This window comes from Mycteria americana, chromosome 6 (genome assembly GCF_035582795.1).
Source record: "Mycteria americana isolate JAX WOST 10 ecotype Jacksonville Zoo and Gardens chromosome 6, USCA_MyAme_1.0, whole genome shotgun sequence".
Taxonomy (NCBI): domain Eukaryota; kingdom Metazoa; phylum Chordata; class Aves; order Ciconiiformes; family Ciconiidae; genus Mycteria; species Mycteria americana.
This window is the reverse complement of record NC_134370.1, coordinates 66767635-66793162: the sequence shown is the minus strand read 5'-3', so window position 1 is coordinate 66793162 and position 25528 is coordinate 66767635. Positions and strand designations below refer to the sequence as shown.

Sequence of the window (25528 nt, the reverse complement as noted above, 5' to 3'; positions counted from 1 at the left end):
CGCTCTCGCTCACAGCTTCTTCCCCCCATCATTTCGCAACACTGGCCAACAATACCTTGAGGAGGGGACTGTGACACTGGGTCCACGAAATGCTGTCAGTCGCGTTTCCCAGAGCGTAAGGAAGATTCCAGCCATTTTTTTTCCCAACCACGTTTTGCTGAAGAAACAATTTTAAAGGGGAAAAAGAAAACCCACATTATTGTGTAAGCAAGATGGAAAACAGCTTTCTGCGGGTTCCCAGGTATTTATGTGCCATTCTCTGTGCAACGTTATTAGCAACAACATTGCCTGTGGCTGGCTGACTATTAAGTACGGATGGTTTTGCAACAGCTGTGTGCACAGTACCTTCCTTCGCAAGCAGTCCCTTTTCCCTGGCTGTCCCCATGGCTCAGTTTATTTGTGTGCAAGGCAACTGTGAGGTTATCGAGGCTTTCCATCAGCTGTACAAACTCACAGCAGAATCATCTGTCTGTGTCCCCCTTTCTGAGAATTATAGTTTTTGGGTAGTAGGCTCTTGGGCAGCTCCTATGAGAGATCTCGTCTTTCTTACGTACTCTCTAGAGGAATTACTGCCTATGCTTACACTATAAGCTATGGAGCATCTTTAGCCATATGTATAAGAAAGAAAAAGCATATTTGCTTGTTTGTTTTCCAGTCTCCCCATAGAATGGTTCTAAAAGCAGAAGTATCTTTCACTATGGAAAAAATTGACAAAAACATCCTCATATTTGTCAAAATTTGCTTAGATGTTTTTCAGGGTATCTCTAAGACCTGCCAGGCTCCTCCCCTTTCCTCCCCTGCCTTACCCCAAATACTTCCATTTTTGGCTAAAAAATCTCAAGTTCGGGATTTTTTTGACCAACAATGTCAGCCAAAACCCAAGCTCTTTTCTCTAATTTTTCCACTTAATTTTTAAGCTATCTTCTGGCAAAACAGAAATATTGTTTTGATGGAAAATTTTCAACCAGCTCTGCTCATTAGTTTCTGCCAACAGTCATACAGGCAAAACAGTGCATCTTCCAAGAGAGGAGACTGTCCGAAGGGCCGAACATGAGGCAGCGATGACTAATGCTTCTCTCCCCAGCTCTGTGCCCCAGCCAGCATTGTGCTCTTTTGCAGGCCTCAGCCCTTAATGAGAGCCATCTTTCTAGAGATGTTTCCAGCCTAAATCTCTCTTGGCAAGTCAGCTCAGTAATTCAGGTACTTTGCCAGGTTAAAGGAAGATGTGGGTGGCACAGAAGGATCTCCTCTGACCGAAGGACCACGGGACTTAGAGGAGCCATGTTGTGCATCTCTTTTCCGCATTGACTAATATTTGGACCCCTCCAGGCAAGTACCTGTTGGCAGGGGAGCACCAGTTGGTGGGGAGATGGGGCCTAGTCCAGCTCACTTTCAAAGCAAGCTTCAGTGTGCTGTTGTTGTGTAACAGAGCTGTTTAGATACACCAGCAGCTGAGCCATGCACAACCATGAGCAGTCTCCGTGTAAATCCACGGACCTCCAGCGACAAGATCCTAAAGTGGCTGATGGGCGGAAATGACACCAGTCACATCATTGCTGTGTTATCTATTACCCATCGGTCCATGGGGAAGGGGTTTTTCACACTGAATCTGGAGCGTGAATCAAGGGGAGCCCAGTTCCTCTCATTTCCTGAGTTCCTGTGATGAACTGGGAGACAAAGAAGGAAGATGTTCTTGCAGAGGGGGGCAGAAGCCAAATTTCAGTGTTTGGCCTCTGCAGCCAAAGGAGCATCTGCCCATTGGCTACGTGGGCAGTCTCCTCAGGGGATAGCCATCCCTCACCAGTCCCTAATATTTGCAAAGTGCTCTGAGATCTTTCAGTGAAAGACCTTTTAGATGTGCAGAAGTTTATAGCCTTCTCTGACCATTGCTGATTTTACAGGGTTAAGTTAGGAACAGGAAATACAGTGACTAAAGGAAAGCCATTAATATTAAATTCTACCCTTTGCCAGATAGTCTTGTGTTATCTTTGCTCTTTCATGAAATATTTTCCAGTTTTCCTTGCAGGGCATTCATTACAGGGGTAGCAACTGAGGAGCTGTAACTTGGCACATCTCCACCTGCTTTTCTGTAGCAGTGCACATTTGTGCTCTGGGATTTGAAGAATTTCCTTTGACTCTAGAATTGATATGCAAACAGTCAGCTGTACAGACATCAATCTGTCCAGCAGACATGCTGCGTGACCTAAGAAATAATACAGGTGGTCAGCACCATGCTGGTGACTCCTGAATTTCTGGAGCAAACAGACTCATTTCACTATGTCTAGAAGACGGGAGGTCCTGTATACACCCTCCAGTAATGTAATCTGCTGTGCTTGACTGATCACAAAACACCCACCAAGATTTCCCTAAGAAAATTCTTGATTTTTGCCAAGGAAAGCAAAGATTTGCAGGGAATGAGAGTTGTGACCTTGCCACCTCACAAATAGCTTGGAGATCTCAAGATGCTCGTCTCAGCAGAGAGATGCTCGTGCCAGAGCAAACGTAGAGCCCTGTGCGGTCAGCACACAGCTCTTCCAGCATCCCTTTCTTCACCTTCTCCAACAGGCATCAACTCTGTTGTGATAAAAGCAGAAATGGGCTAACTTAGTTTTCCCCTGCCTGTTTGCTGTAGTACTGCTGTAAGTCACACTATGTATAGGTACTGCTATGTGAGCAGGTATGGAATGAGGGATGTTAAGACTAGGAGAGATGAGTGTTGCTAGCTGCATAACCCAGCTCATACCATCTCTCCCACTAGTGATTTCATCACAGCCCAAAGCTGTGTACTAGGGCTGCTGTGCACCCTGTGAGCAGCTAAAACCTAAGGGAAAAATTTCAGGGAGAAAGACATGGGCCTCCAGAGAGGCCCATAACTCTAAGCAAGTTGTTCTCTGGGGCAATCGCCATTTCTGTTAAAAAGAAGTCTTTCATTTCCCATTGATACTCCTCAGGTTGCAAGGAGAGCCATTCTTCTGCTCCTGAAGGCCCTAGCTGCAGACACAGCCCTGGAAGGGAAGCTTGCTCTCATGGCTACGGCAAAGGAATGGGAAGCACGAGATCTGGCATGAAGTCCTGCTCCCATTGAAGCCAGTGGGATGTTTGCCATTGGCTTGAGGGGAAGCCAAGATTTCAGTCTGCAGCCAGATTTGCTGGTGTGTTGAGCTATGCTGAGAGCAGGACCAGAAAGGGTTCTTGGTTTCCTGATAAAGCTGTTAGTGCCTCAGCTCCTCTGCTGCAGATAGCTGCTTTCTGGCCTCACATTGTCCCCTGCTTGCTTTCATGTTTTCAAATCTTATTCTTAGGCCAGAAAGTCTTTGAGGAAGAGACTGGCTGCATGGTTTATGCCTGTTGTATTGGCCCATGACTGGAGCTCCTGGACATCCCCACCAGCAAAATCACCCCCTCCATTGTGGATTATGGACAGTGCAAGAGAGTGGCATAAAGCAATAGCACAGGTCTGGGATAAGTGGCTTAGGTGAAGTAAGACATATGGGATTTGCTCCAGGTAAATAACTGCACCTTTTCCTTCAGGCAGCAGCTTGAAGTAGCTCTAGAATTAACTCTCTGTGGTTCAAGAGAGCCTGAAGAGATTGTAAAGATGGTTCAGGGATGGGCTTCCCTGCTTCACACCTTCACACCAACAGGAGCTGTTGGGAATCTTGATTTTATAAGCACCCCTTTTTCTCTTGTCTCCTCTCTTTCAAAGTTAGGTGGAAGCCAAATTGTGATAATGATGAGCCATGGTATAGGTATTCATGAGCCTGATATTAAACCTTTCCCAATTTATTATTGTTCCCCCTGCTAATAAGCCAACTCAAAGGTTGCCATGCTGCTGTAGTGACATAAGTGTTAAGTAGTGCATTATATAGTGCTCCCTGATGTCCACACGTCCTTGTGCCAGCCCACACAGCATCCACATTTGGGCAGGGTTAGTGCCCTCCGCTGAAAAGTAGGTGAAGGAAGCAATCTCAGAGTGGATTGAGATTATTGTGTTATACCCAGCAGCCCCATTTTGGCCTATACAGGTCTCGTTGTTTTTATTTGAATGGACACATGGTGGAGCCTCTGTATGCCAAGGAAAAAAACATTGCAAATTCTCGCTCTTTATTTGTATTTCTCCCTGATCGGGATGTATCTTTCTATTCATTGTGTGGGTTTGGTCTCTACTGCCCCTTTCTGGGAACATCTGTAAATGCATCACATCGATTAAAAAAGGCATGAAGGTTTATCTCCTGGACAAACCAGCTGCCCTGTCTTTCTTCACCTCTCCAGATGCCACATGTTTGACAGCATCTTCTCCTCCTGGCTAGCCATAGCTTGTATTCTCTGGCCATCTGGGACTTCGTCTCGTTCCTTTGACATTTCCACAAAGAGTAGCTGGTGGGAGCGGCTTTCTGGTAAGTTGAAACCATTGTGATATATTTTTTCCCCACAAGCAAGGAGTTTGTAAGTGTAGATGCTTAAAGTCGAGATAATGTTGATCATATAGAGATCCATAGCCAATAGTTTTACTATGATTTTCTCCAGCAAGTTGAAGGAAAGCTACGGAGAAGTTCAGCGCTGGTGCAGGAGCGCACCCCAGTGTTACCTCTTTAGGCACAAAGATTTTTACAGGCAAACATATTCTTTCTTCTAGTAATAAATGGGGAAGAATGGGGAGGAAAGCAAAGAAAAAAAAACCAAAATGATGCAGTACGCTCTCTTGATTGCTTAGCTTAGCTCTGCAGCACCATTTCCCATCTATCTTTCACATCATTCTGAGATTGTTCCCCAAGACTATCTTATCAATAGATCCTTTCTCAACTTAGTGACTGCCTCTGAGCCAACTTTTTTCTTCTGGTTCAGTGACTGGCACAATGCTTGTATGAACTCTAAACTATCAACTTGTTGTTCTTCTATTTTCTTTACTAATATGATCCCACCAGCTCTCATGTTTCCTAGGGCAAGCACAATCAAACAAAATGAATCAGAATAAACAGAGAGAATTAGTGCTCATTCTTTCTTAACAACATGCCTGTAATTTTTTTTCTCCGTTAGCAAATTCAATCCAGCTACTTTTGCTCATGTTAATTCACTGTAGCTGCTATCCACAGGCTCTGCGTTACACGTAACAATGAGATGAGGGGACAGTGCTTTGCTTTTAGCAAGACCTCAGCATTTGTGTGTTTTGAATTTTAAGGAATGGGGTGAGGGGGGGTTACCTGATCCACTGCCCCCTGGTTCTCTGTGGTATTCATTCTGTTGCTGGTGAGCAACAGAATGTTGCATTCTGTTGCTCCCACCTGGGAGCACAAAAGAAAGATGATGCTTTGTACCATTCATCTGCTCATTTGACACTTTAATTCTCATAATAGTTCCTTTTCCCCCTTCTTTTTTTTTTTTTTCTCTTGTACTTGCTCTGATTTCAGCACTCCGAGAGGCAGCACAGGGTCCCAGCACAGCTTCCGCAGGATCCTGCCAGATTTAAAGGCCAAGCATCATGGCCAACATGCTCCCATGCACCAACATATGACATTGATGTGGGCATGACCCCGGAGCCAACTTCTCATGGAGGAGACCACAGTGAAGCTCCCTTCTTGCATCCAGGCCTTGGACCTACAAAGTCTTCCCTGTGGGGCTGGTGTCTACATGGTGAGACTGGACTGTGGGCCTGTGAGCCTGGGTCCCACCTCCGCAGCTCCCCAGGCTGCCTGCCCACCACCTGTGTGGGCATGGAAAGGGCGAGGGCTCTCGCAGCCACAGAGGGTCAACTCTGTCCTCGAGCCCTTCGTCCCGGTCTCCTGGCTGCCTGGGCACTGTGCCTGGGCTGGAGATCAGCTGCGGGACAGCCCTCAGCATACAGCTCAGCTCTGTACAGAGGGCTTCTCACTTGTGCAGAGTGGGGTGTATGCAGGCATCGCTGCGGGATGGGACCTTTCTGTTATACATGAGATGTGAGCTGTGCTTGCAGCTGGCAACTGCTTTGTCTTTGACCCATTCCATGGGACTGTTCCTTGAAGAGAAAGATCAACATTTGGCCCTTGGCTTTTAGGAGACTTTCCTAGCACTAGCCTCAAAACAAGTGGAAACACCGCCCTCCCCCTTTGGACCAGAACCCTATGCCAGAACAAGGGCTATGGGTGGGGTTTTTCTGCTTATGAAGCTTTTGGTGTGACTTTTTTTTTCTCCTGTCATCTGAGAAGGTCTCTGGCACTACGATAAAAGCCCCCACTGCCCACTGGGACCCCTCTCCTCGTGGTGAATGTGGTCCAGAGGGAAGGCGAAGGTTTCCCCAGAAGCACATACCCATTCCATGGCTCCAATTAGAGAAGATTTGTCTGTGTTTATTCTTCCTTGCATTTGGTTCAGCTGGGCGCCTGATTAGTGACTTCCCAGTGGTCTTGAAACCCAAGGCCCATGTTTCTTTAATTTTGTGCAATCTGTTGGATACTTAGGGAAATGGCTGGGAATATTGTAAAGCAGCTTTTGGCAGTGAAGAGTCCCAGCAAAGGATTGCATAGACTCCTGGTAATTATTCTCAGCCTGTCCGTCTAAGGCCTGCCTGTGCAGGGAGCTGCAGCATTAGCCAGCAGGGACATAGTAAAAGCCATTGTTCTGCTCTTCTTCCTTTTCCTTACAAGAAACTGATTTGGCTACTTGTGCTTTGTTTGGTACCTGGCGATCATGCTGCTAGTGTTTGTGTCACTTTGCTACTGTTCACAGTGTGCAATTGTAGCTTTTCTAAGTCTTTATTGACAGCCAGACACATCTTTCATCACTTAATATATGCTCACCCCAGCTTCCCAGAAAGCTGGGATCTGGGCTGTGCTGACATGCCAACATGTTGTGCAGCCTTGGGTGGATCAGTTCACTTCCCTGTAACTCAGGGAACCACTGTGCAATAGCAGAGGTAGCATTGCTTGGCTGCGGCTTTATAAAGCACTTTGAGCTCCTTGGAAGAACAAGATTAAGTGCAAAACTGTCTTGTTATTCCATGGTTAAAAGTTGCTTGAGATATTGGTTTGAAGTGAATAGAAAACAACAGCCAACAGAGCAGCTTGGATGTCCTTAATGCTGGTCAGTTAGTGGTTTGGGGCATTTTCAGGGGCTACTTCACAGCCCAGTTACTGAAAGGGCAGAGCCAGCCTGGGGCTGGGACCCCTCTGTCGGGCTGTGTGCAGGACACAGGAGTTGTATCAGGGCCATGCTTAGCCTTAGCTTTTGCTGTAACAATTACAAGTGATAAAATGTCAGTTTTCCCAATTTTCCTCCCCACAAGTTGGTTTAAAGGGAATGAAGGCAGATCCTGCTATAGCTTAGTACGTTACTAGCCAACTCAAACGACTCCCCGCTGTCTTTTCATCTACATGAGACTCTTAATGCCCTAAGTCTTTGCATGTCCTGGCACATAGCCCAATTGAAGCATGAGCTCCAACAGAAGTTTTAAATTTAAAACTGTTCTATTGGCTTCAGAAATTCGCAGATTGAAGCTGAGAGATGCAATTCGGCTGTTTACTTGCAGATCTGCAACAGCCCTGCTGTGCTATTGCACTCGCCTCGGTCAGGCAGTTGTGTTAACAGCACTTTCCAATTAAAGGAGAAGCCTCAGTTACAGAAAATGCTTTTCCTATCTGGGCATTTATCTGATTTTTTTTTTTAATTATTCATGGAGCACAGGGCTGTTTTGTTTCCCATCCCTTATTATAATTAATCCATCATCACTTCTGGTGACTGGGCTGGCTTTTGCTGGTTTTTTTTATTTCTCGCCATTTCCAGCATCAGCTTGGGCCAATACTACTCAAACGCCATATTACTCACGCGATGGGGAGCACTGATGTGAGCAGCCAGGCAAATATCAGGTGCACAAGCAACTCCTGAAGTTCTGTTCACCCACAGCAGGAAAAAAGACGCCCTGTTCTGGAAATAGCCCTGCCAGAAAATCCCAGAGCCTTGCTATGTAAATTATGGCCTCTTCCCTGACTGAAATGTTCCTACTCTGAAAACTTGGCTTTTAAGACCTTCACAACCAAGATCAAGGCTTTTCCCCATTACCTGAACATTCAGGGCCTCTAAGAGAATAAATGGTATCAGATGAATCCTGCATCTTTCTTCATGGTGCAGTCAGATAAGAGCATCTTTTTGCATTTCACCTCACTGAAAAGGACATGCAGGGCTCCATCCTGCCTGTAGTGCAACAAGCTCAGCAAGGCTTGTCCGGTGGGATGCAATGGAATCTGAACTGAGACCTGGGATTTTCACTCCAGCCGTATTTGCCATTGCAGACAATGCTGTAATTGTCTGCCAGTTTAATGTTCTTTGTAACATGAGCACAGAACTGCTTAGGCTGGGACTGTAGGAACTGGAGAAGGACCAGATGCAATGACAAAAGCACAGGTTTCAGTGCTGACATCCTGTCCCATGAGGCCACAAAGCCCCTCTCTTCTACGACATGCTTTTCCCATAGTTTGATCAGCTGTAGCTGTCACTCTGGGCTTGTGCCAAGCACAGTGACCCTCAAATCTTGGAGCACCTCAGTTCTGCAAGACCCTTGCAAGGATGCTACAACTACAGACTCCCAGATTGACAAGAAAGGAAAGCCTGCTGCTGCCCCCATGTGTTACTTGCTCATTATTGTTGCCACGCACCAGTCAAGATGTGGGAACCCTATTTGGGAGTGAAGGAGAGCCAGGTTAAGCACAGCACAGCCTCTCAGCTACTGAGGTCAAAGATCTTGCATTGGAAGACCCTTCTGGCTCTTCTGTACCTCCCGCAAGCTCAGGGCCTTCCCTGGGGCACCTTATATTCAAAAACTTGCAAAGTCAGTTTGGACATGTTTGAAAGCGAGACAAGCTGGAGACAGCACGGAGGGACACGATAAGCAGCAAAGCACAGAGGCATCATCATCCCGTTCTGAAAGGATGCATGTGCAACACTCGGAGACTGCCATGCAATGCCGAACAATATCAGATATCAGCACAGCGTGTTCAGGCTTGTTGGCTCGGACCATGAGGAGCGCAAAGCGAGAGACAGCTCTTGGCAGGCTGAGCTCACATGATAAGGTCATCGGAAAGACAAGTGAAGCTTTTCAACCTGCCTTTCCCCAGTATCAGCACCAACTTGAGCAAGCACTCACTTTGTGCCCCTGTAAAATACTGTGCTCCTCATGGTGCCAAGGACAAAAGCTTCCTCACAAATACATTGAAGCTGTGTTTTTCCAACCAGTGTCTCAGCCCCCAACTCCCATTCTTCTTGGCCCTATCAGGTTCCAGTTCTGAACCATTTAATGGCACCTCTTGGAAGAGTTACGATCCCTCAGGATCAGTGGCACCTCTCAGGCAGACAGGAGAACAGGCTGTAGTTACTGGCTATCTACCTGCTGCTGGCCAATTGGTTTTGTCCATCTCTGTTGGGCAGTACTTTGTTGGGGCTGCACATACTAATTATTCTGGAGTTCATCAATCCTGGAAGCTGCCTGAAGCCTGGAGTGATAGGTTGGTAGCAGCAGCCAAACTCTTGCTGGCCCAAATGGAACCAGTTTGTGGCTCAGGGGGGTCATGCAGACCAACAGCTCTAACGATCACTAACACAGCTTCTTGGAAAGGTAGGGTTGGCTCTTTGCCGTGCTTTCACCAAGAGCCTTTTTGGCCCTGGCACCATTAACAGATGGGCCAAGGAGCAATGCCTCAGCTAAACATTGTCCACAGAGCGCCCTGGACACTGCCTAGAGCTCTCTGAGAACATCTGAAGGGAACAACATGCGCTGGCAGGGCCTACGTGCTCCGGCAATTGGGGATTGCAAACACATGCTTCAGCTATGCAAGAAATCTTTGACTTGTTCTGAATGTGATTCTGCCTGGGTTTCTTCCCAGGAACATTCCTGTTCTTCACAATTTACCAGTTGCAGGAAGGGAGAAGGGGGAGGAGGGATTTTAAGAGTAAGGGAGAGGAAAGGGAACAAATCTTACAGCGCTTTCCCTAGCCAAATTCCTCCAGAAGGACAGGGTGTGGAGTATGGACTCCAGAATTTGGCACAATTCCAAGAAAATATGAACTGCAAAATTAAAACCACTTTTAATTAGTCATTTGTTTTTATATAAAGAATAGGTCTCTGTTTTTCTGAAGTAATTCAGTGTCTGCTATCACATAAACCAGGCAGCCCCTGCCAAATGGTGCTGCGTGATAGACGGCAAGCACAGAACTAGGTCTCTGAGCAAAGACACGTTTTCTCCTCCAGGAGACGGCAGTGCTGTTTAAATCTGCATTCTGGTTCCCAAGATAAAAGTCTCATTCCTAAGATTCACAGCATATGTGAGAGAGTTGCAAATGTAATCCTCGTAGGTGGGAGTAATTTGATGTCTGAGCTGGAAATGAATGATGAAGCTGGGTCTTTATTATAACACCTGCTATGTTACAAACTGGAGAAAAAGCTTGCGAGGGTGGAGGCAAGAGCTGTGCTTCTGCCCTGGGAGGAGTCAGAGGTACAGGTTACCCAGCACCTCACACCCCAACTCAGAGGGATGACAAATCCCTCTTCTCATTGCCGGCAACAGCAGAGTCCTACCTGGGGAGGGCCACAGGCCACAGTGTCTGCCACATGCTGCGGCCATTCGGAGGGATGGGCTAGGTGGGGGCTGCTGGGCTGGGTGTCACATTGCTGCTGGGTATACCCTTAAATAAGGAAGGCGTAGGCTGTATCCAGGTTGGGTTGCCCCTGAGCCAGGGATGCCCCTGCAGATAAGGTGTGAAGCTGGCTGTCGGCCAGGTCTCAGGGATGCTTCTGCACAGCAGCATGGACACAGGCTTTGTGCTTCTTTCCAGATGTGACCACCTAAACCGTCAGCTTGTTCCTGAGAGTGTTAAGTTTCAGCTCAAGACCCTTCCAGGGCAGTCAACAACAGGAGTAGCGCTCCTATGCGGAGTTGCCCATGGCTAAGTCTGGAACCTGCTGAGCTAGACAAGCGCTTCCAACAGGAGAAACCATTAAAAGAGGCAAGGTGTAACCCAATGCTACCAAACATGCACTCAGAGTAACCTCCATAGCTCAATTAACTATATTAAGTATACACCTATAATTAATTTAATTTAACTGAGGTTTTCTTCCCTGCGTTGTGTGCCTACTGTATCAACCTCTTAAACTTATTGCTGTGTATATAATTCAATCAAACATACATACAGTACCCACATAAGCTTAGTCACTCCAGACACTAGGGAGAGTATTATTTTGTTGTATTTGGCTCACACTTCTGCCTTAACACAGGGGGTAACTTCACTGAAATCAGTTATGCTACATTAGTCCAAAACCAGAGCAAAGCCAGCGTTTATAAATTATTTGCAATAGAGGCATCGTAATTTCTATAATGCCATGTCCTGAACATGGATGTGGTTTGCTACAGCTGCCTTCCCAGTCTCGCACTAGGAAACAATAAAATAAAGATAGAAAGGAATGCTCATCTTTTTTTTTTTTTAATAATTCAGCAACATCAGAAATATCAGCAGATTCCTGTTGCCTCACAGTGCTGTATAGGAACCTTCCCCTGTGTATGCTAAACTAAACAAGAATAATGGGTTGATATTAAGAAACAGATGCTCAAGAAGTATTCCTTTAACTTGTGCTGTACGTAGTGTCAGGGCTTGTGAGGGTCCCATCCTTCATCTTTTATTGACTGTACATTCTACATTTTTATTGTTAATAGCCCATATAGCAAAGGAAACGGGTGAATGATTTCACTCTGTCTTGCTTTTATTAATCCCAAGTTATGGATCAAGTCACAATTAATGATGGCCCTGGTGATTTACGAATTGCAATTTTTACTCCTACTAGTCCTGGACAGTTGGAAACCATCAGATGCCAGCCTGAGCAGCTGTAACCTGAGCATCAGTTAGCACCGATGAGCCACGTGTGCGTGGATGTGTGAAATGGCCCATCTCTGGGCAGGCGAGTTAATTGAATACCAGTGCGAGAGAGACTGGAGCTGCTTTCTGCGAGTTGCACATTAAGTTATTAGTTTCCCAAGGGTGGAAAGCAGACGATCACTGTGTGATCTGAAATCCAAATAATAGGTTTTATTGCGGAGCTTAGAAGGCTGCTTAAAGAAAAGCAAAGAAAGACACAAGGAATGTGTCTGACACTTCCGACACTTCTGAAGTGAGCCTGAAAAAAGAGGGACAAAACCAAAGTGATGAAGAGACCAACAATTCTGGACCTGAGCAAGAGTTTAGAGGAATCTCAGGGACAAAAGAGGAGAGCGCTATTCTAGATGGTGTTCTCTTTGGAAAGCCCCAACCAAGACCTTCATTAAAGTTTTGATTCTTTATCACAAAGTGATTAACTCTGACATTCCCTGGGAAGGAGCTTGCATCAATGTGAATGCTGACTGGTGCCCAGCATCATGGACACATTGTTACTTCGGATTAAGCAAAAATGAGCAGGCTTTCTCAGTTCTGTTGCCCTCTGCATTGACATGTCAGGGGCAGGAGGATTTCTTCCTGAAATTCAGGGGACGTATGACCCTTATGCTGGTTGAATGTGTATAATGACTGAACCATTCAGCTCTCAGACAGACTTCACTTGTTTGTGGCTTTAGAGCTCTCACAATCTATCTGCTCACAACAAAAATATTCCAATTATTTGGAATGATGACATCATCCATGCAACTGGCCCAGAGCCAACAGCAGCTCTCCTACAAAACAGACAGTTATTTCTTGTTAAGATTTATCGTATTCTTCGTACTGATGACAGTTTGCATCATTTGAGCTTCAGCATGGTGAGGCCACTGGGAAGCAGCAACATTTGCAGTGACAGCCGCTGAGCAGACGCATCCCTCAGTTCACTTGGCGACTGGGTCTGAAATGATGTATCTGCTGATTGCTCACATGCCACCGTGTCTCTCTACTTTGGTTCAAACAAACCTGGCTTACAAAAATGCAGTGGGGAGCAGTCGAGCTTGGAGGACCAGGAGGGATAAGCTGTTCTGAGGTGCAGAGTCGAGCTATTCTGCTGCGAAGTGAAATGGTTCAGGAAAGGCCAGGCAGGCAGCAAAAGCTGCTGGGAAATGACACAAGGCTGAACTTCAGCTGTTGTAAATGGAAAGATCAGTCGAGGATGCTCACACTGAAAAAGCCTGGAAAAAGCAGATAGGTGTCTAAAACATTTTGAAAAACCTCCTCTTGTGGTGCTTTTTTCAGTGTAATAAACCCTTGTTGGATTAACTGCCTAATAGTGAAATTATCCCACTCTGCTAGAGACAGATTTCTTGCTGAAGTGAGAACAATTACAATATTTTAAGGTAAAAAACGATAGTTTGAAGGTCCCAGAGGGCAGAAGGGGCAGGGCTGCACTCAGCGAATGGACACTGATTCCCTGTCATTTCCCTGTTCAGGCCTGGTAAAACATATCACATCTGCCGTTTGAATTTTAGGCCAAGGTACAAGGAATCTTGTAAAGCCCTATAGCTCAAAAATGCTACATATTTAAAGTAGTAAATTCTCGCAGGGACTGTGATCCTTTCACAGCATAGATTTATTGCAGACAGACTGCTGGGAGGGAGAGCAGAGTCATATCACAGGACCACAACAGCAGCAGGTACCTGGGGTCCTGCTGCTACAGGCAAGCAGTGCTGCTGCAGTGCTGGGGTGGTTTATGTCCGTGTAATGCCTTAGGTCTAGAAAGCAAGAGAAAATAGACTGGGAGCTTCTCCATGTCCTGCTTGAAGTGAATTTGTCAAGATCCATCCAGGTTCTATTTAGGCACCACTAGAGTTGTATGTCAGGTTCCTGGAAGTAAGAGAGGTGAAGGACCTTTCCATGAACTAGTGCAGAGTTGGTCCCTGCAGAATCTTCCATAGACAGTTAGAGAAAAATCCTGAGCTGTTGTAATTTCCCATAAAAGCAAATTGGCAGTGTAAGTGCCTATGAAGGCAAAAAAAGAACTGAAATGGGCCTTTCTTCCGTCCTTTCCACTTGATAATGAAGGCCTGAAAGGCTCTAAATTGGCAGGTTTTGTACTAAGGCTTTAATTCTTTCTCCATTAGGACTGCTGGAAGACTTTCTGGACAGACAGAAAAGAGGTCAGTATGTATCAGAGTCAGTAGAGAAACCTGCAGATTTGTCTGTGCAGGGGTGTTTAAATCTCGGTGACAGATTACCCATTATGTGTGTTATAGGGCACGCTTGCACATGGTAGTCTGGACACTGCATGCATTTCTTCCAGGGCAGGACTGCAAGCAAATGTCCAGCTCAGCCTGTACAAATGCACAAAGGAGCTTGAATTATTTGCCATCAGTTGATGCCAGTCAAGTAGTTCTGTGTTTCCATGTTTACGATTTGTGTAGACAAATCCGAGAAGGGAAGTGATTTTGAGTCTGACTATTAAAAGCTTTTTTGCTTGATTTTCTTAACAGCTGTTTCATCCCAACAGTTGGGAGAAAACCACCTTTTCATAAGGATTCTGTAAGGATCTTTCAGCTGGAGGATGAAGCAATTTCCCATCTACGTTTCCTGGTGTCTTTCCATGAGATCAATGAATAATTCTTCCTGATATTTTAAAAGTTAGAAAAATAATAAGCAGTAAATGACAGGTAAGAACAAGTAAGCCAACCCAGACTTAGCTCTGTCAGCAAAGTCTGGTTGTTTCCGCCGCGTTTCCAAATCACCTTAGCAGTTGTATTTTCCAGGTTTGAGCAGGTTACCCTGAGTAACCTGTATTTGTTTGACAAAGCGTGACTATTACTCGTAACTTTTGAACCTCAGTAGTCACAGAGAGATTATAAGTGGCTCAGGGAAGGCATTTTGGCATGTCTGATCTAGTCCCCACGCTTGTAGAATCCTCTCCAGCACACTAAATCCATCGTCTCTTGGGTCAGAAAAGTACGTAAGCTGGCTGAGCCCCAAAATCATCTGCTCATGAGACAAGCTGGCCCAGGGATGGAGGGAAGGAAATCATAACACCTGCTCGGAGATGGGGTGCTGGCCGGCTGCTCGGAGGAGCTGGGCTCAGCCACAGTCCTGCCTGGCCACTCTCCCACTGCCCTTCCAGCCCTGCCAAAATCACTCAGCCCCACAAAGACATGTGGGCAAGCAAGAGGCATGAGGAAGCAATGTCTGTTGCTTAAAAAAATAATGCCGATGCTTGGGGAGCCTTCCTTCCTCTCCAGTGTGTGACATTTGTCAACTGACATTGCATGTAACCTAGCAGTAGCAAGAGCTGGAGAGGAAATACTCTCCCCTCTTGCCTTCTCCGCCTCCGGCACTCGGATTGCACGAGAGAAGGCAAAGGGATAGCCAGCAACTGCGCTCAGCTTTAATTTTACTTAAAAGTAGGTTTGTCCACCTCCTTTAGGAAAAAGAGCGTCTAGCAGCCCTTCACGCTTCTGAACAAAGCCCCAAGGCTGTCCCTTGCAAGAGATCTTCATGCTAGCCCTTGGGGTGAGTGGTGCCTGGTTTATTCCTGCAGCCAGCTACGAGGAAATATTCCTCTTCTCCCCGCCACCCCAGAAAAGCTTTGCATGTGGAACTTGTTAAAGATTTGTCCTGAGCTTGTTTTTTAAACATAAGCCACAAGTCTGGATGGGCCAAGGAAAACATACCAGTGCAGAATACACCTCATCAGCTCCGCCAACAGCTCTGCAGGCACCGGCTTTGCTGCGGCTGGAGCCAAATGCAAGTGGTGAGTCCGTGGGGCGGCACGGCTGGAAGGAGCACTCGGCACCGGGAGCTGTGGCCATACCCAGGGCACAGCGAGGCAGTGCCCTGCGCTAGCCACAAAATGAGAGGGAAAAGGCTGATCTTCTTGGAAATCACAAAACGCCGGCGCCACACATCTGGAGGTAACTTGGCACGTGAGCCTGGCTGGCTGGCCAGGGATGTGCCATGGGGGTAAATGCATCGGTGTCACGCCCTCGCCAGCCTCGCCGAGCACGGGAAGGCAATCCAAGGCCTGGACTGAGCACTGCACCCTCCCAGCAATGCCTTGCCATTCCCAAAATTAGGCCAAGTTTACTATAGATGGGATATGTGTGTGTGCATGCGTGTGGGTACGATCAATATATTGCTAATGTAATAATGAAACTTTATTATAACTGTATGTATACTCAGGATAATGTATATTATTACAGTGATACCATACGTAGGGCTGTACAGATGTATATTGTTTCCCCGCTCTTGCGAGTGCTTCGGGCACAGGTCTCGCCCGGGCTGGGGCGGGGGCGCGGGCCCTTTAAGCGGGGCCCTCCCTCCCGCCGACACGTTCCAGCGCTGACCGCTCAACCAACCTCGCTCCACCGCCCCTGCCCGCCGCCCATTGGCCAGGCGGCGCTGAGGTTCCCGCCTTCCGGCCCTGCTAGCCAATGGGAGAAGAGCTGGGCGAGAGTCGGAGCTAGGTTGGTGCGTGTGGCCGATGGCCGGCGAGCGGCGGGTCAGTGCCGGGGGCTCGGGACGGGGCCCGCCACGGGGGACGGGGCCCGGCCGCCCCGCGGGGCGCGGGGCTGAGGGGAGAGGGGCAGGGCCCGCCCGCCGCGGACCAGAGGCCCGGGTCCCTCCGGCGCTGAGAGGAGCGGGGCCCTGCGGGGAGCGGGCCCCCCTGAGGCGCTGAGGGGATCGGCGCGGGGCCCTCGCGCGGGGCTGGGACGAGCGACGCGCCGAGCCCCCGGGGGCCGAGGGAGGCTCCGGGCAGGCCGCCGCCTTGCTGTGCCCTGCGCCGTCGGCCCCGGGAGCGGTGCCGGGAGCGGAGCGCCCATCCCGGGGCGGGGGTGCCCCTCTGCCCTGCCGAAACGGGAGCGGGGCGCGGGGCGGCGGGCTCCAGCTTCGCCGCCTGTGTTGGCGCGGGCGGGAGCCAGGCCGTCACCCTGCCTGCTCGACCCGGGGGTGCGCGGGTTGGGGCGGCCAGAGCCGGGCTGGAGAAGAGTTTTGGCCCTCCCTGGGGGGGAACGATTGGTGAAGTGCCTCGGGAGAGCACCCTCGGAGGAGGGCGCTTGGCTTACAGCTTGTCCGGAGGCAGAGGTGTCCCACAGGAGCGGCCCTAGACCTTCAGGTCTTCCAGCACAGCTGTGACCCTGCCTGCAGCCTGTGGGTGCCATGCTCAATACTAATGACATGCCATAAAATGGTAGTGGTTTCACCATAAACATCCCTTATGGGTAGATGAGAATATTAAGGTCAATAGAGTTCCGTGAGAATGTGAGGTTTTCTTACCTGTACCTGACCCTGACAACAAATTGTGGAGCTGAGAATTGAAGAAAGAAAAAAAAAAAAAGTAGCTTCCTAATGACTTGCTGCTGTAGGCCTAGCAATAATTAAAGTGTTCAGGCAGGTTCTTGTCTTTATACAACAAAATTACCTCGTCATTCAGGTTGAAGTTAAGGGTGGCTTCAGCTGTCCTTATTTAAAAAAAAAATGCACTTCCATGAAATTAAAATGTGGATTCTTAAAGTGTAGAGAACTAAGGCCTTCTGGAAAGGGGACATAAAGGATAATTTTGGTCAGTTTTTAATGTGTATTGTTAGGAGATCTGATGTGGTGGTTCCATGGATTTTTTTTACCATAATTAAAGACACTTGGCTCAAGTGACTCTGCTGCTTTTTTTATGAAATTATAGAAAGTCGTATTTAAGATGTGTAGCAAAGTAGTGTTATGTAGTGGTTTGTCCATAAGTAGACCAAAGAAAAGGTTTGAAAATAATCTACCCATTGTTGAAGTTTGTGTACATAGGGTTTCTAGTATTTCTGTCAGTGCTGTTAGAGTGGCATCTTTTGGGTTTGCCCCTGAGAAGCTCTGGGTAGAAGGAAAGCCTTGTGTGTGTGTGTGCACGTGTTCAACTACTGTGCTTTTTGTGTGTTCTTCCATATCTTCCATGCTAAGAAATAAACACAGGTATTAGGGAAATTAAAAATGTCTGGGTTTTGTTCCAGGTGCTGGTATAAAAGATGAGGCTGAATGAGAGCCGGACAAGATCCTTCCAGGCTCCCGTCACCATCCATAATTACCCCGGCAGGCAGGTGTATGTGTTCCCCAATGGCCGATCTGATTCGGAAGAATCATCAGAGGAGGAACTCAATGTTACGGAATTGCGACCGAGGGGCAAGGAGCAGCAGCGATGCAGCACTTCTCGGGACAGAGTTGGAGATGTCGTACTTCTGGAACGAGAGATTACAGAGGATGATAATCTTAACAAGCTAGCCCTGCAGTATGGTTGTAAAGTAAGAGCTATCTCTGTTTGGTTTTAATTACTTTAGAGGTATTTTATGTATAGCTTAGTTTCCAGAATTACAGGAAGGTGTGCTGTTATCTAATAGTTTTGACACTGAAAAGTATTTGCCCTGTGTATTTCATGAATGGTCAATATCTGGGTAAAACTGAGCTGGAGAAAGGCAAAAATAAACAAACAGAGTTCTTCAGCTAACAGCCTAGGAAGATGTTGTCAACCCCACACCCTGCGTGACCTGCTTTCCTGTTTAATTTGGGTGACTAAGTGCAGTGTAGCAGCCATGATTTGTACTTAGTTATTTAAGCGAGGGCAAAAAGTAGGAAGCTGAGTACAGAAATGAGGATGAGAGCTCTGCTCTCGAAGGAGCACACAGTTTTTGAAGCAAACTGAACAGTACAAAGAAATGCCGCTCTGATGGGTCTGGTTTGAGGGGTTTTTTTGTTTATTTTTTGAAAGGTATGAGCTTACATATTGCAAGGAAGGTCTAAGTCTAACAGGGGTGGACTTGCAGAAGGAGGGATGCCAAAGTCCAGGTCACAGAGTCCAGGTGCTGTCCGTGCATGTGGGTTTTGACTGTTTGCTGTCACACCCAGAAGTGTGTGCGGTTCAGCCGTCTGCAGGCAGAAGGGAGTACGTGCACATGGTGAGCTTTCTCTGGAGTTGGAGCATACTACAAAATACATTTTCTTTGTTCCAAAGCAGAGAGCTTTATAGAAAAACTGTTGAAAAGTTTAATTACCTGATCTGAACGTTGGAAGTACCCTGTTGTTTAGCAGTTAAAGCTGTATTTTTAGGGCCTCCTTTATCTGCAAGCTAGACTGTGATTAAAAAGTTCCATGATGCAAACAATTGGACAGTGACCTGGATGGGGATAATGATACAGTACTGGCTCAACTGCTGCAATGCCATTGCAGTCTGTCTTGCTTAACAACACAGCTGTGTGGTGCAGCTGAAGCAAGAGGGCTTAGAGGAATTGCAACAATTCCTCCCCTCCCATTCCCTTAGAAACAAAAACAAAACAAAAAAGAAACCCTTCTAGGCTCTGCTGACGAGCCCGATGCGTGTGAAGAAGCGAGTCTGGTAGGACTTGAATAGGCCTTGATTGGCACCGGTAGAGGATGAGAACTCAGAGCTACAGCAGTTGACTTTGTAGTCACGACTATATGCTCGTCTCTAAGCAGTAGCGACTGCGTTGTTATTGCTGCTTATGCCACATCACAGCAGTTTAGTGAACTCAAAGAAGGAAGATTCTGAACAACTCTCTTGGTTTATGGCATGAAAAAGCCTGCTGTGCCCCCTGTACTGTAACTCGGGAGGTCTCGGTCCTGTCCCTGCCGTGACTGTTCATCTTCCTCCTCTGCTGCCACGCTCCCGCAGCCTTTAAGCCCCAGCAGGTGCAGGTAGAATCTACTCTGCCTGCCCTGCTGAAGGCTGCTGGGCTTGTCCAGCGGGGAAGGCAAGCTGATGGGGGGGGACCAGGTAGTTAGTGTTCTCCTCCCACAGGAAAAAAACTGTCCTACTGCCTCCCTCCCTTCCCAAAAGGGCACTTCTGACTTGCTCCAGTTAAATTGAAGAGGTGCAGAAATCCTTATTATTGGAGATCTGTATATTTGTCTGTTTACAGACTGACACTGATCAATTTTGATGTATTTTGTTTTACTTGCACAATTAAGCAGCTCCTGAAAGGCTACCAGGACATCAGTGAGGAAGATTTGTAGCCACAAATACATGAGACCTTGTTTAAAAAATCCAGGATGAGCTTCTTGAAATCAATGACAACTTGTCATTGGTTTCAGAATCATCAGGGCCTACTTGGGGTGGGGGTATTGAGGCAGTGCAACAAATAGCTTTGCGTGCACTACAGATAACTTGGCAGAGATGCAAAGCACTTTAAAATTCTCATTTTTACTCTTGACCATTTATAGTCCTGGCTTGCTTTTGGCATTGTTCTTAGCTGGGACAAGAGGAGCTCACTGCAGCCAAAAAAATGTGTACAGAAAATAAGCCTAAATGGTTTGTGGAGCTGAGTGCTCTTGCATGCTTTCCATCAGCTTTGTTTGTTGTTTCCGCGTGAGTGCTGCTCCACTTTCTCTTTCTAGAGCCTTAGCACAACATTGCAGTGTTTGATTGCAGACACCGCGGGGGATATTTACTGTCCCAATAATTTGCTTTCATTGGAACAAAACAAAAAATTGAAGCATCACCTCAGTTAGGAGGTTTTGGGTGAGATTATTTCATAACTAAATAATTTTGCAGGGTTTAAGTCTTGATGTTACACTGGGGCAAGCTGTGAGGAGTCTAAACTAGCAACTGAGGATTCCCTTCCCCTCAGGGGCTAGATCCTAATCAGATTAGGATCTAGATTAAACATCCCATTTTCCGATTTCTCAAGCTTTGCAGAGCAAACATGAGATTCGGGCTTTCATCTCATCTCTACCCTTCAGCAGAGTCTCGCTTTCTGGCTGTGATGTAGCAGACTTGCCACCTTTCAGGGACTGCACGGTAGATGAGCTTGGTGTGTGGTTCCCTGACCGCCTGTACGGGCTGGAGGGGAGATCCATGGAGAGAGGCAGCTCTGCAGGCAGAGCCACTGCAGCTCCTCTCTCCTGTGGCCCAGAGCAAGGTCCTCCAACCTGTGGGAGCTCCCTGCAGGGGAGGGAGGACTGCCGTCCCCTCCCCACCTCCTGTGCTGCTGGGGGCTGGTACCTGCCTGCTCCTGGCAGCCAGCTGGCAGCAGCACCACCTGCAAGTAGCCCTGAACATTTGTTGCAATGGCAAAGGAGATGTTCAGGCTCCCTTCTGGTGTATTGGCTTTTAAAAGGAGATCTTTGCCCTCAACTATCAATGATTTTGGTGCTGATGGCACTTATGCATTTGCTTAGGAAGTAAATTACTTTCTTGTTCCCCAGTTTCATTGGTAGCCTCAAGCTTGTGGAGGCAGTTCATACAGTAATTGATGAGATTTCTAAAAGAACACATTGAACTTCCTTTGAAAGTGCAGTCCTCGTACTGTGTCTCTTCTGTACGATGTATCGGAGGTGGTTAGCCTGTTCGTGTTGCCTTTCTCTTTGGTTTGGGGTCTTGCTGTTTTCTTTGTTTTGCAGCCCCCAGCCTTTCCCTTGAGGTTCTGTTGTGCCTCCTTGGCTGCTTTGGAGAGCTCCTCGCACATTCTGACAGTCCTGTTTGTTTTCTTTGACAGAGGATTTAGGGCAACTGAGAAGTTCATGTACTTATTAGGTGGCTGTCAATGCACACTGTATTAAGCTGTCTTCTCTTTATTTAACGTTAAATAAAGAAACGCTGCCTTGCCTTTGTCTTTTCTTTGATACCGGCTGTCCTTGTGACTTACGCTGTAGGTATGGTTTGTTCTTTCTTGCTCTTCTTACTGCTGTTTGCATCACCGAGCTGGGTGGGAATACCGGTCCCAGATGGAGCCCCTACACACGAACAGCCAAAGATGATCACAGATACACGGAGATTATCGCTGTAAGCGTACCTTCAGCAGGAGCGTTTACCAACTGTGGAGAAATGAGCTGTATGGAGCTGCTGTCGTGCAGAAGAGGGGTGGTGCTTGGGAACATGAGCGAAGGGTGCTCATGCCTGTGTGGGAGAGAGGCTCGCCTGCTCTCTGCCAGGCTGGGGTCTTGCTTTCGAAACTGCCATGTGCTCCAAAGATGGAGCTCTGTTAACTCTGAAATCGCTTTCCGAGCAGGGGGAGCGTTTTCCCTGCTCATATTGATGTTGTCCTCTCACCTTAAACACTCGTGCATTGTTTAAGGTATGAAAACTATTTTTAAAAGGATCTGTTATGAAGACTCTTCTCGCCTTAACTTGCATTAGAAAGTAAGTGAGAGAAGGGCAAAGAAAGCAAAAGGAGGAAAATCAGTATTAAGCAAAATACAGCCTGTGAGAGATACAAGAGCACTAGAGGAGGTTATAGACTAGTTTAGTAGGGGACCCTCTCTGTCCTGCAGGACCTGGAGCATCCCTGGAACAGCTGGGAAGTCTCTGCAAAACACTAAGCCAGGGCTTGCTTTTATTTTCTGGCTGCTGCTTGTACACTAGTTTTGTAGCTGCTTCCTACTTCAGTACTGGTAAAAGGCTGGGTTGTCCTGCACTAATATTCCTGTCCTTTTTGGATTCTGTAGGTTGCGGATATCAAACGCGTCAACAACTTCATCCGGGAGCAGGACTTGTATGCGCTGAAGTCCATCAAGATCCCTGTGAAGACCCACGGGCTGTTAATGGAGAACGGCAGAGAACTAAGGCCGCTCCTGACTGCGCCCTCCCAGACCGGCCTGACGCTCGTGGACGTACCGGAGCCTGATGACGGTGCGAGCAGCTCTGCTGACGGCAGACACCTGAGTGACTACTTCAAGGGGATTGACAAGAGCATTCAGGACGTGGTGCAGGCGGAGGTCCAGCTAAACACAGAGTATTGCATGGAAGCACTGGAGAGGCCACTGCCCCAGTCAGGGAAGCAGGAGACCAGTAATGGTGCGGACTGTGGAATCCAGTGGTGGAATGCAGTTTTTATTATGCTCCTGATAGGAATTGTCCTGCCAGTATTTTATATCATCTATTTTAAAACACAAGGCCTGGTGGCCCATACCTCCAACACAACACTAACCTCAAATGTTTCAGCAGATGGATTGGAAGGGAAATTACCACAAAGTGCAGTTGTAGAAAAAAAATCCTAAGGGGGAGAGGCAGCCAAACACGGCCTCTCCTCCTGGCACTGAAGCCCGTACGCCAGTGACTCTGACTGGAGTGCATTCAGGGGGATAACAGTACAGATTATTTTTATTTTTTTAAGCAGCTGATATTGTAACCCTGAACTTGACTGAAAGTGAGGTGATGTGATTTTATGGAAGAATGAGGATGCTTTGTTGCTCATAAAGATCATCAGGCAGCTGGCTTAACATTTGTGAACTCTGTTGAGGGAAAGTATTTTGTAGCAATTTACTCATCTTGGTTGCTTCAGGTATTTCTTGATGCCTTGTCTAAGAAGCGAATCCTTTGCTGCTGAGATAAAAAGTGCAGTATTGATGTGATTGGAAAGTTTGGGGGTTGTTGTTTGCATTTTAAGAAAAGTTTTTGCTTAGAGTAGAAGCGGGGACTCTTTTTCTCTGAACTGTCATTTCTATCTCTTGCAGACCATGGCAGTGTTGGCATACTTAACCCTAAAACGGTGACTCCTAGTGTGTTAAGCTAGGCGTGCCATGGCACGAGGACGCTGACAGCACCTTGCTTTTCCATCCTTTTGAGCAAATGTTTACGCTGGATTTCTTAGGATGCTTCAAGCGCACCACTGGGAAGGGTGAGCACAGACCTGTTCTCCTCAGTGAAATCCTTCAGAGACTTCTCTTGAAATCCAGAGTCTCTGCAGGCGGAGTTCATTGCAGAATCCCTGCTTTTTGCCAGGGTACTGCTTGTCCAGAGCCAGTACTTCAGCATGACCGCAGATGGCCAAAGAGTATCGGAGGAGGACATGAGAGTAGCATTAGGCCTGTGGTACGTAGTATGCGCTTCTCAAAGGCTCCTTTGCTGGGGGAGGTCTAGTCAGTGTTACTTTTTTGGGGGGGGGAGAGGGGGCGGAATCCATTATGGTGCATCTCATTGCAGTCACTGATTTGAGTTTCCTTGTTTGTAGTCTTCACATGAGAGAGTATTGCTAAGCTGCATTTAATTTGCAAGGTCTAGGAAAGAAGCCTTGCGTTACCTTAGGCAGTCATGGAAAGAAGTGTAAATCCTTTATAGGATGGGACTGTGAAGCTGCTGCATGTCAGATGTTTCTGTGAACTGCTGACATTTGCATTGGAAAGCTTCTGAGTGCGTAGGAAAGACCAGTGAAGCGTCGGAGGCTGGTGGTGTCCCGAGATGTGGGTAAGCCTGAGGTCTGTGCTGTTCAGGACGAGTGGGTAAACACTACATGCTGGGAGCGAGCAGAAAATGAGGCTCTGGGGAGCTTTGCCGCAGAGAAGAATTTGCCTCAAAAAGTTAAATTCAGCAAATTCAGGGACTGGGAGCAGAGGTAAACTCTCTCCTAGAACCACACACAAAGGTGTTTTGCAGCACAGTTGCGTGCAACCTGGCCAGGGATGGGGTAACATAGGATGGGAGCAGCAGCCAGCTGAAGGCGCGCTCTGTTCCAGTAAGGGTCCCAGCCCTTTCCTGGGCCGCTTGCCAGGGGGCTTGGCCTGTCTGCAGCCGCTGAGCTGGCAGCTGCCGTCGTTCCTGAGGGCGAGGGCAGAGCTGGTGGGCAGGTGGGTAGAGCAGCTGTTTGTCCTCCCCGCCTCGCCCTGCGCTGGCCCCTCCTGCCCCAGGATCTGTTCCCTTCAGCCGTGCAGGCCATGGCGGTGCAGAGTTCAGCCCTGCCCTGCTGGCGGGTTGGCCGCGGCCTGGCAGGAGCCTTTCACCAGCGGGCACTGCTGCTGCCGAGACCTGCTGGCTATGAGCGAGGCCAGACCAGTGCTGCCCTGGGACTTGCGAGGGGCTGGTTGGGTTTCTGGGGGTTTTTTGTTGCTTACAGCAAAGGTGAGGCCAGGTGAGAGCTGCGGTTCAGGCCACGTTGTACAGGTGCAATCTCTTCCTGGCCTGAGGAGGAGCAGACTGTACGATGTGTCGTAACGATAACCTGTGTTTCCTGCAACTGTCAAAAAAAGTGCTCAGGAAAGCTTGGGGGAACCTCATTTTGTAAACGAGAACTCTAAAGTATCTTATACTGAAAAAAACCAACCTAGTATTTTTCTTCTGTGAAGGAAATGTATCTCTCGTTGTTCTAGGGGGGCTTATTACATTTTTAAATAAAGCAAAATGAAATAAAAGCACAAGGGGCACCAGCCACCCCAGACAGCTTGCACTTTTTTTTTTGTCACCGCAACTCAACTATGCTGTTGCACAGCCCAGCACTTCCCTCAGACAGCTGAGTGCCTTGCAGCATCTCCACCTGCCACTAGAAAGAGTTCAGAACGCCTTTCTCTGCCAGCGTTTTCTCACGCAAAAGATGTTTGTTTCATCTTTTTGATGAAACCGCTGCAGTGAGCTTGGGGGGGGCGGGGGCCAGTGCCGTTTCCTTACTGCTGGTTTCAAAATGCAGAACTGTGGCCACCGAGGCGAGCAGCGATGGGAACAGGGCAGTGCTGCCTGCTGCAAACTCTGCCCACAGCCACCGCACCAGCTTCCCAGCCCCCATCCACCTGCCTGGCTCAGAGCAGCACTGGCAGCAAGAACCGAGAGCAGCAAAAGGAGAGGTGAAGGGACCGGAGGGAAGGGTGAGCTGTTGGGTCACCACGCTGACCCTGCCCAGGCGTTTCTGCAAGTACTTTGTAATAAGGTTCTTACAGCCCA

At 47.7% G+C, this 25528-nt stretch overlaps 1 protein-coding gene across 7 annotated transcripts; it reads left to right on the top strand.

The window, feature by feature from the left end:
• Positions 1 to 25025, top strand: LYSMD4 (LysM domain containing 4). 7 transcript variants are annotated; one of them, XM_075506307.1, is made up of 5 exons: positions 1 to 115; positions 4273 to 4397; positions 5409 to 5631; positions 17883 to 18170; positions 22327 to 25025. In XM_075506307.1, the coding sequence occupies exons 4-5, from the start codon at positions 17898 to 17900 to the stop codon at positions 22876 to 22878; spliced, it is 825 nt and encodes a 274-aa protein (XP_075362422.1). In that variant the 5' UTR covers positions 1 to 115; positions 4273 to 4397; positions 5409 to 5631; positions 17883 to 17897; the 3' UTR covers positions 22879 to 25025. The 7 variants fall into 7 exon arrangements, 6 of the variants coding, with proteins under 6 accessions (XP_075362422.1, XP_075362421.1, XP_075362425.1 ...); XM_075506306.1 differs by lacking the exon at positions 1 to 115 and adding an exon at positions 3332 to 3505; XR_012776296.1 differs by lacking the exons at positions 1 to 115; positions 4273 to 4397; positions 5409 to 5631 and adding an exon at positions 16346 to 16390 and having other exon boundaries at positions 22327 to 23692; positions 23939 to 25025.
• Positions 25026 to 25528: the final 503 nt, after the last annotated feature.

What these genes read in the sequence shown, in the direction of transcription:
- LYSMD4 (XM_075506307.1), top strand. Translation starts at nt 17,898, where the DNA reads ATGAGGCTGAATGAGAGCCGGACAAGATCCTTCCAGGCTCCCGTCACC. An exon ending in CCCTGCAGTATGGTTGTAAA is followed by an intron (nt 18,171 to 22,326) that starts GTAAGAGCTATC and finishes TGGATTCTGTAG; the next exon opens with GTTGCGGATATCAAACGCGT.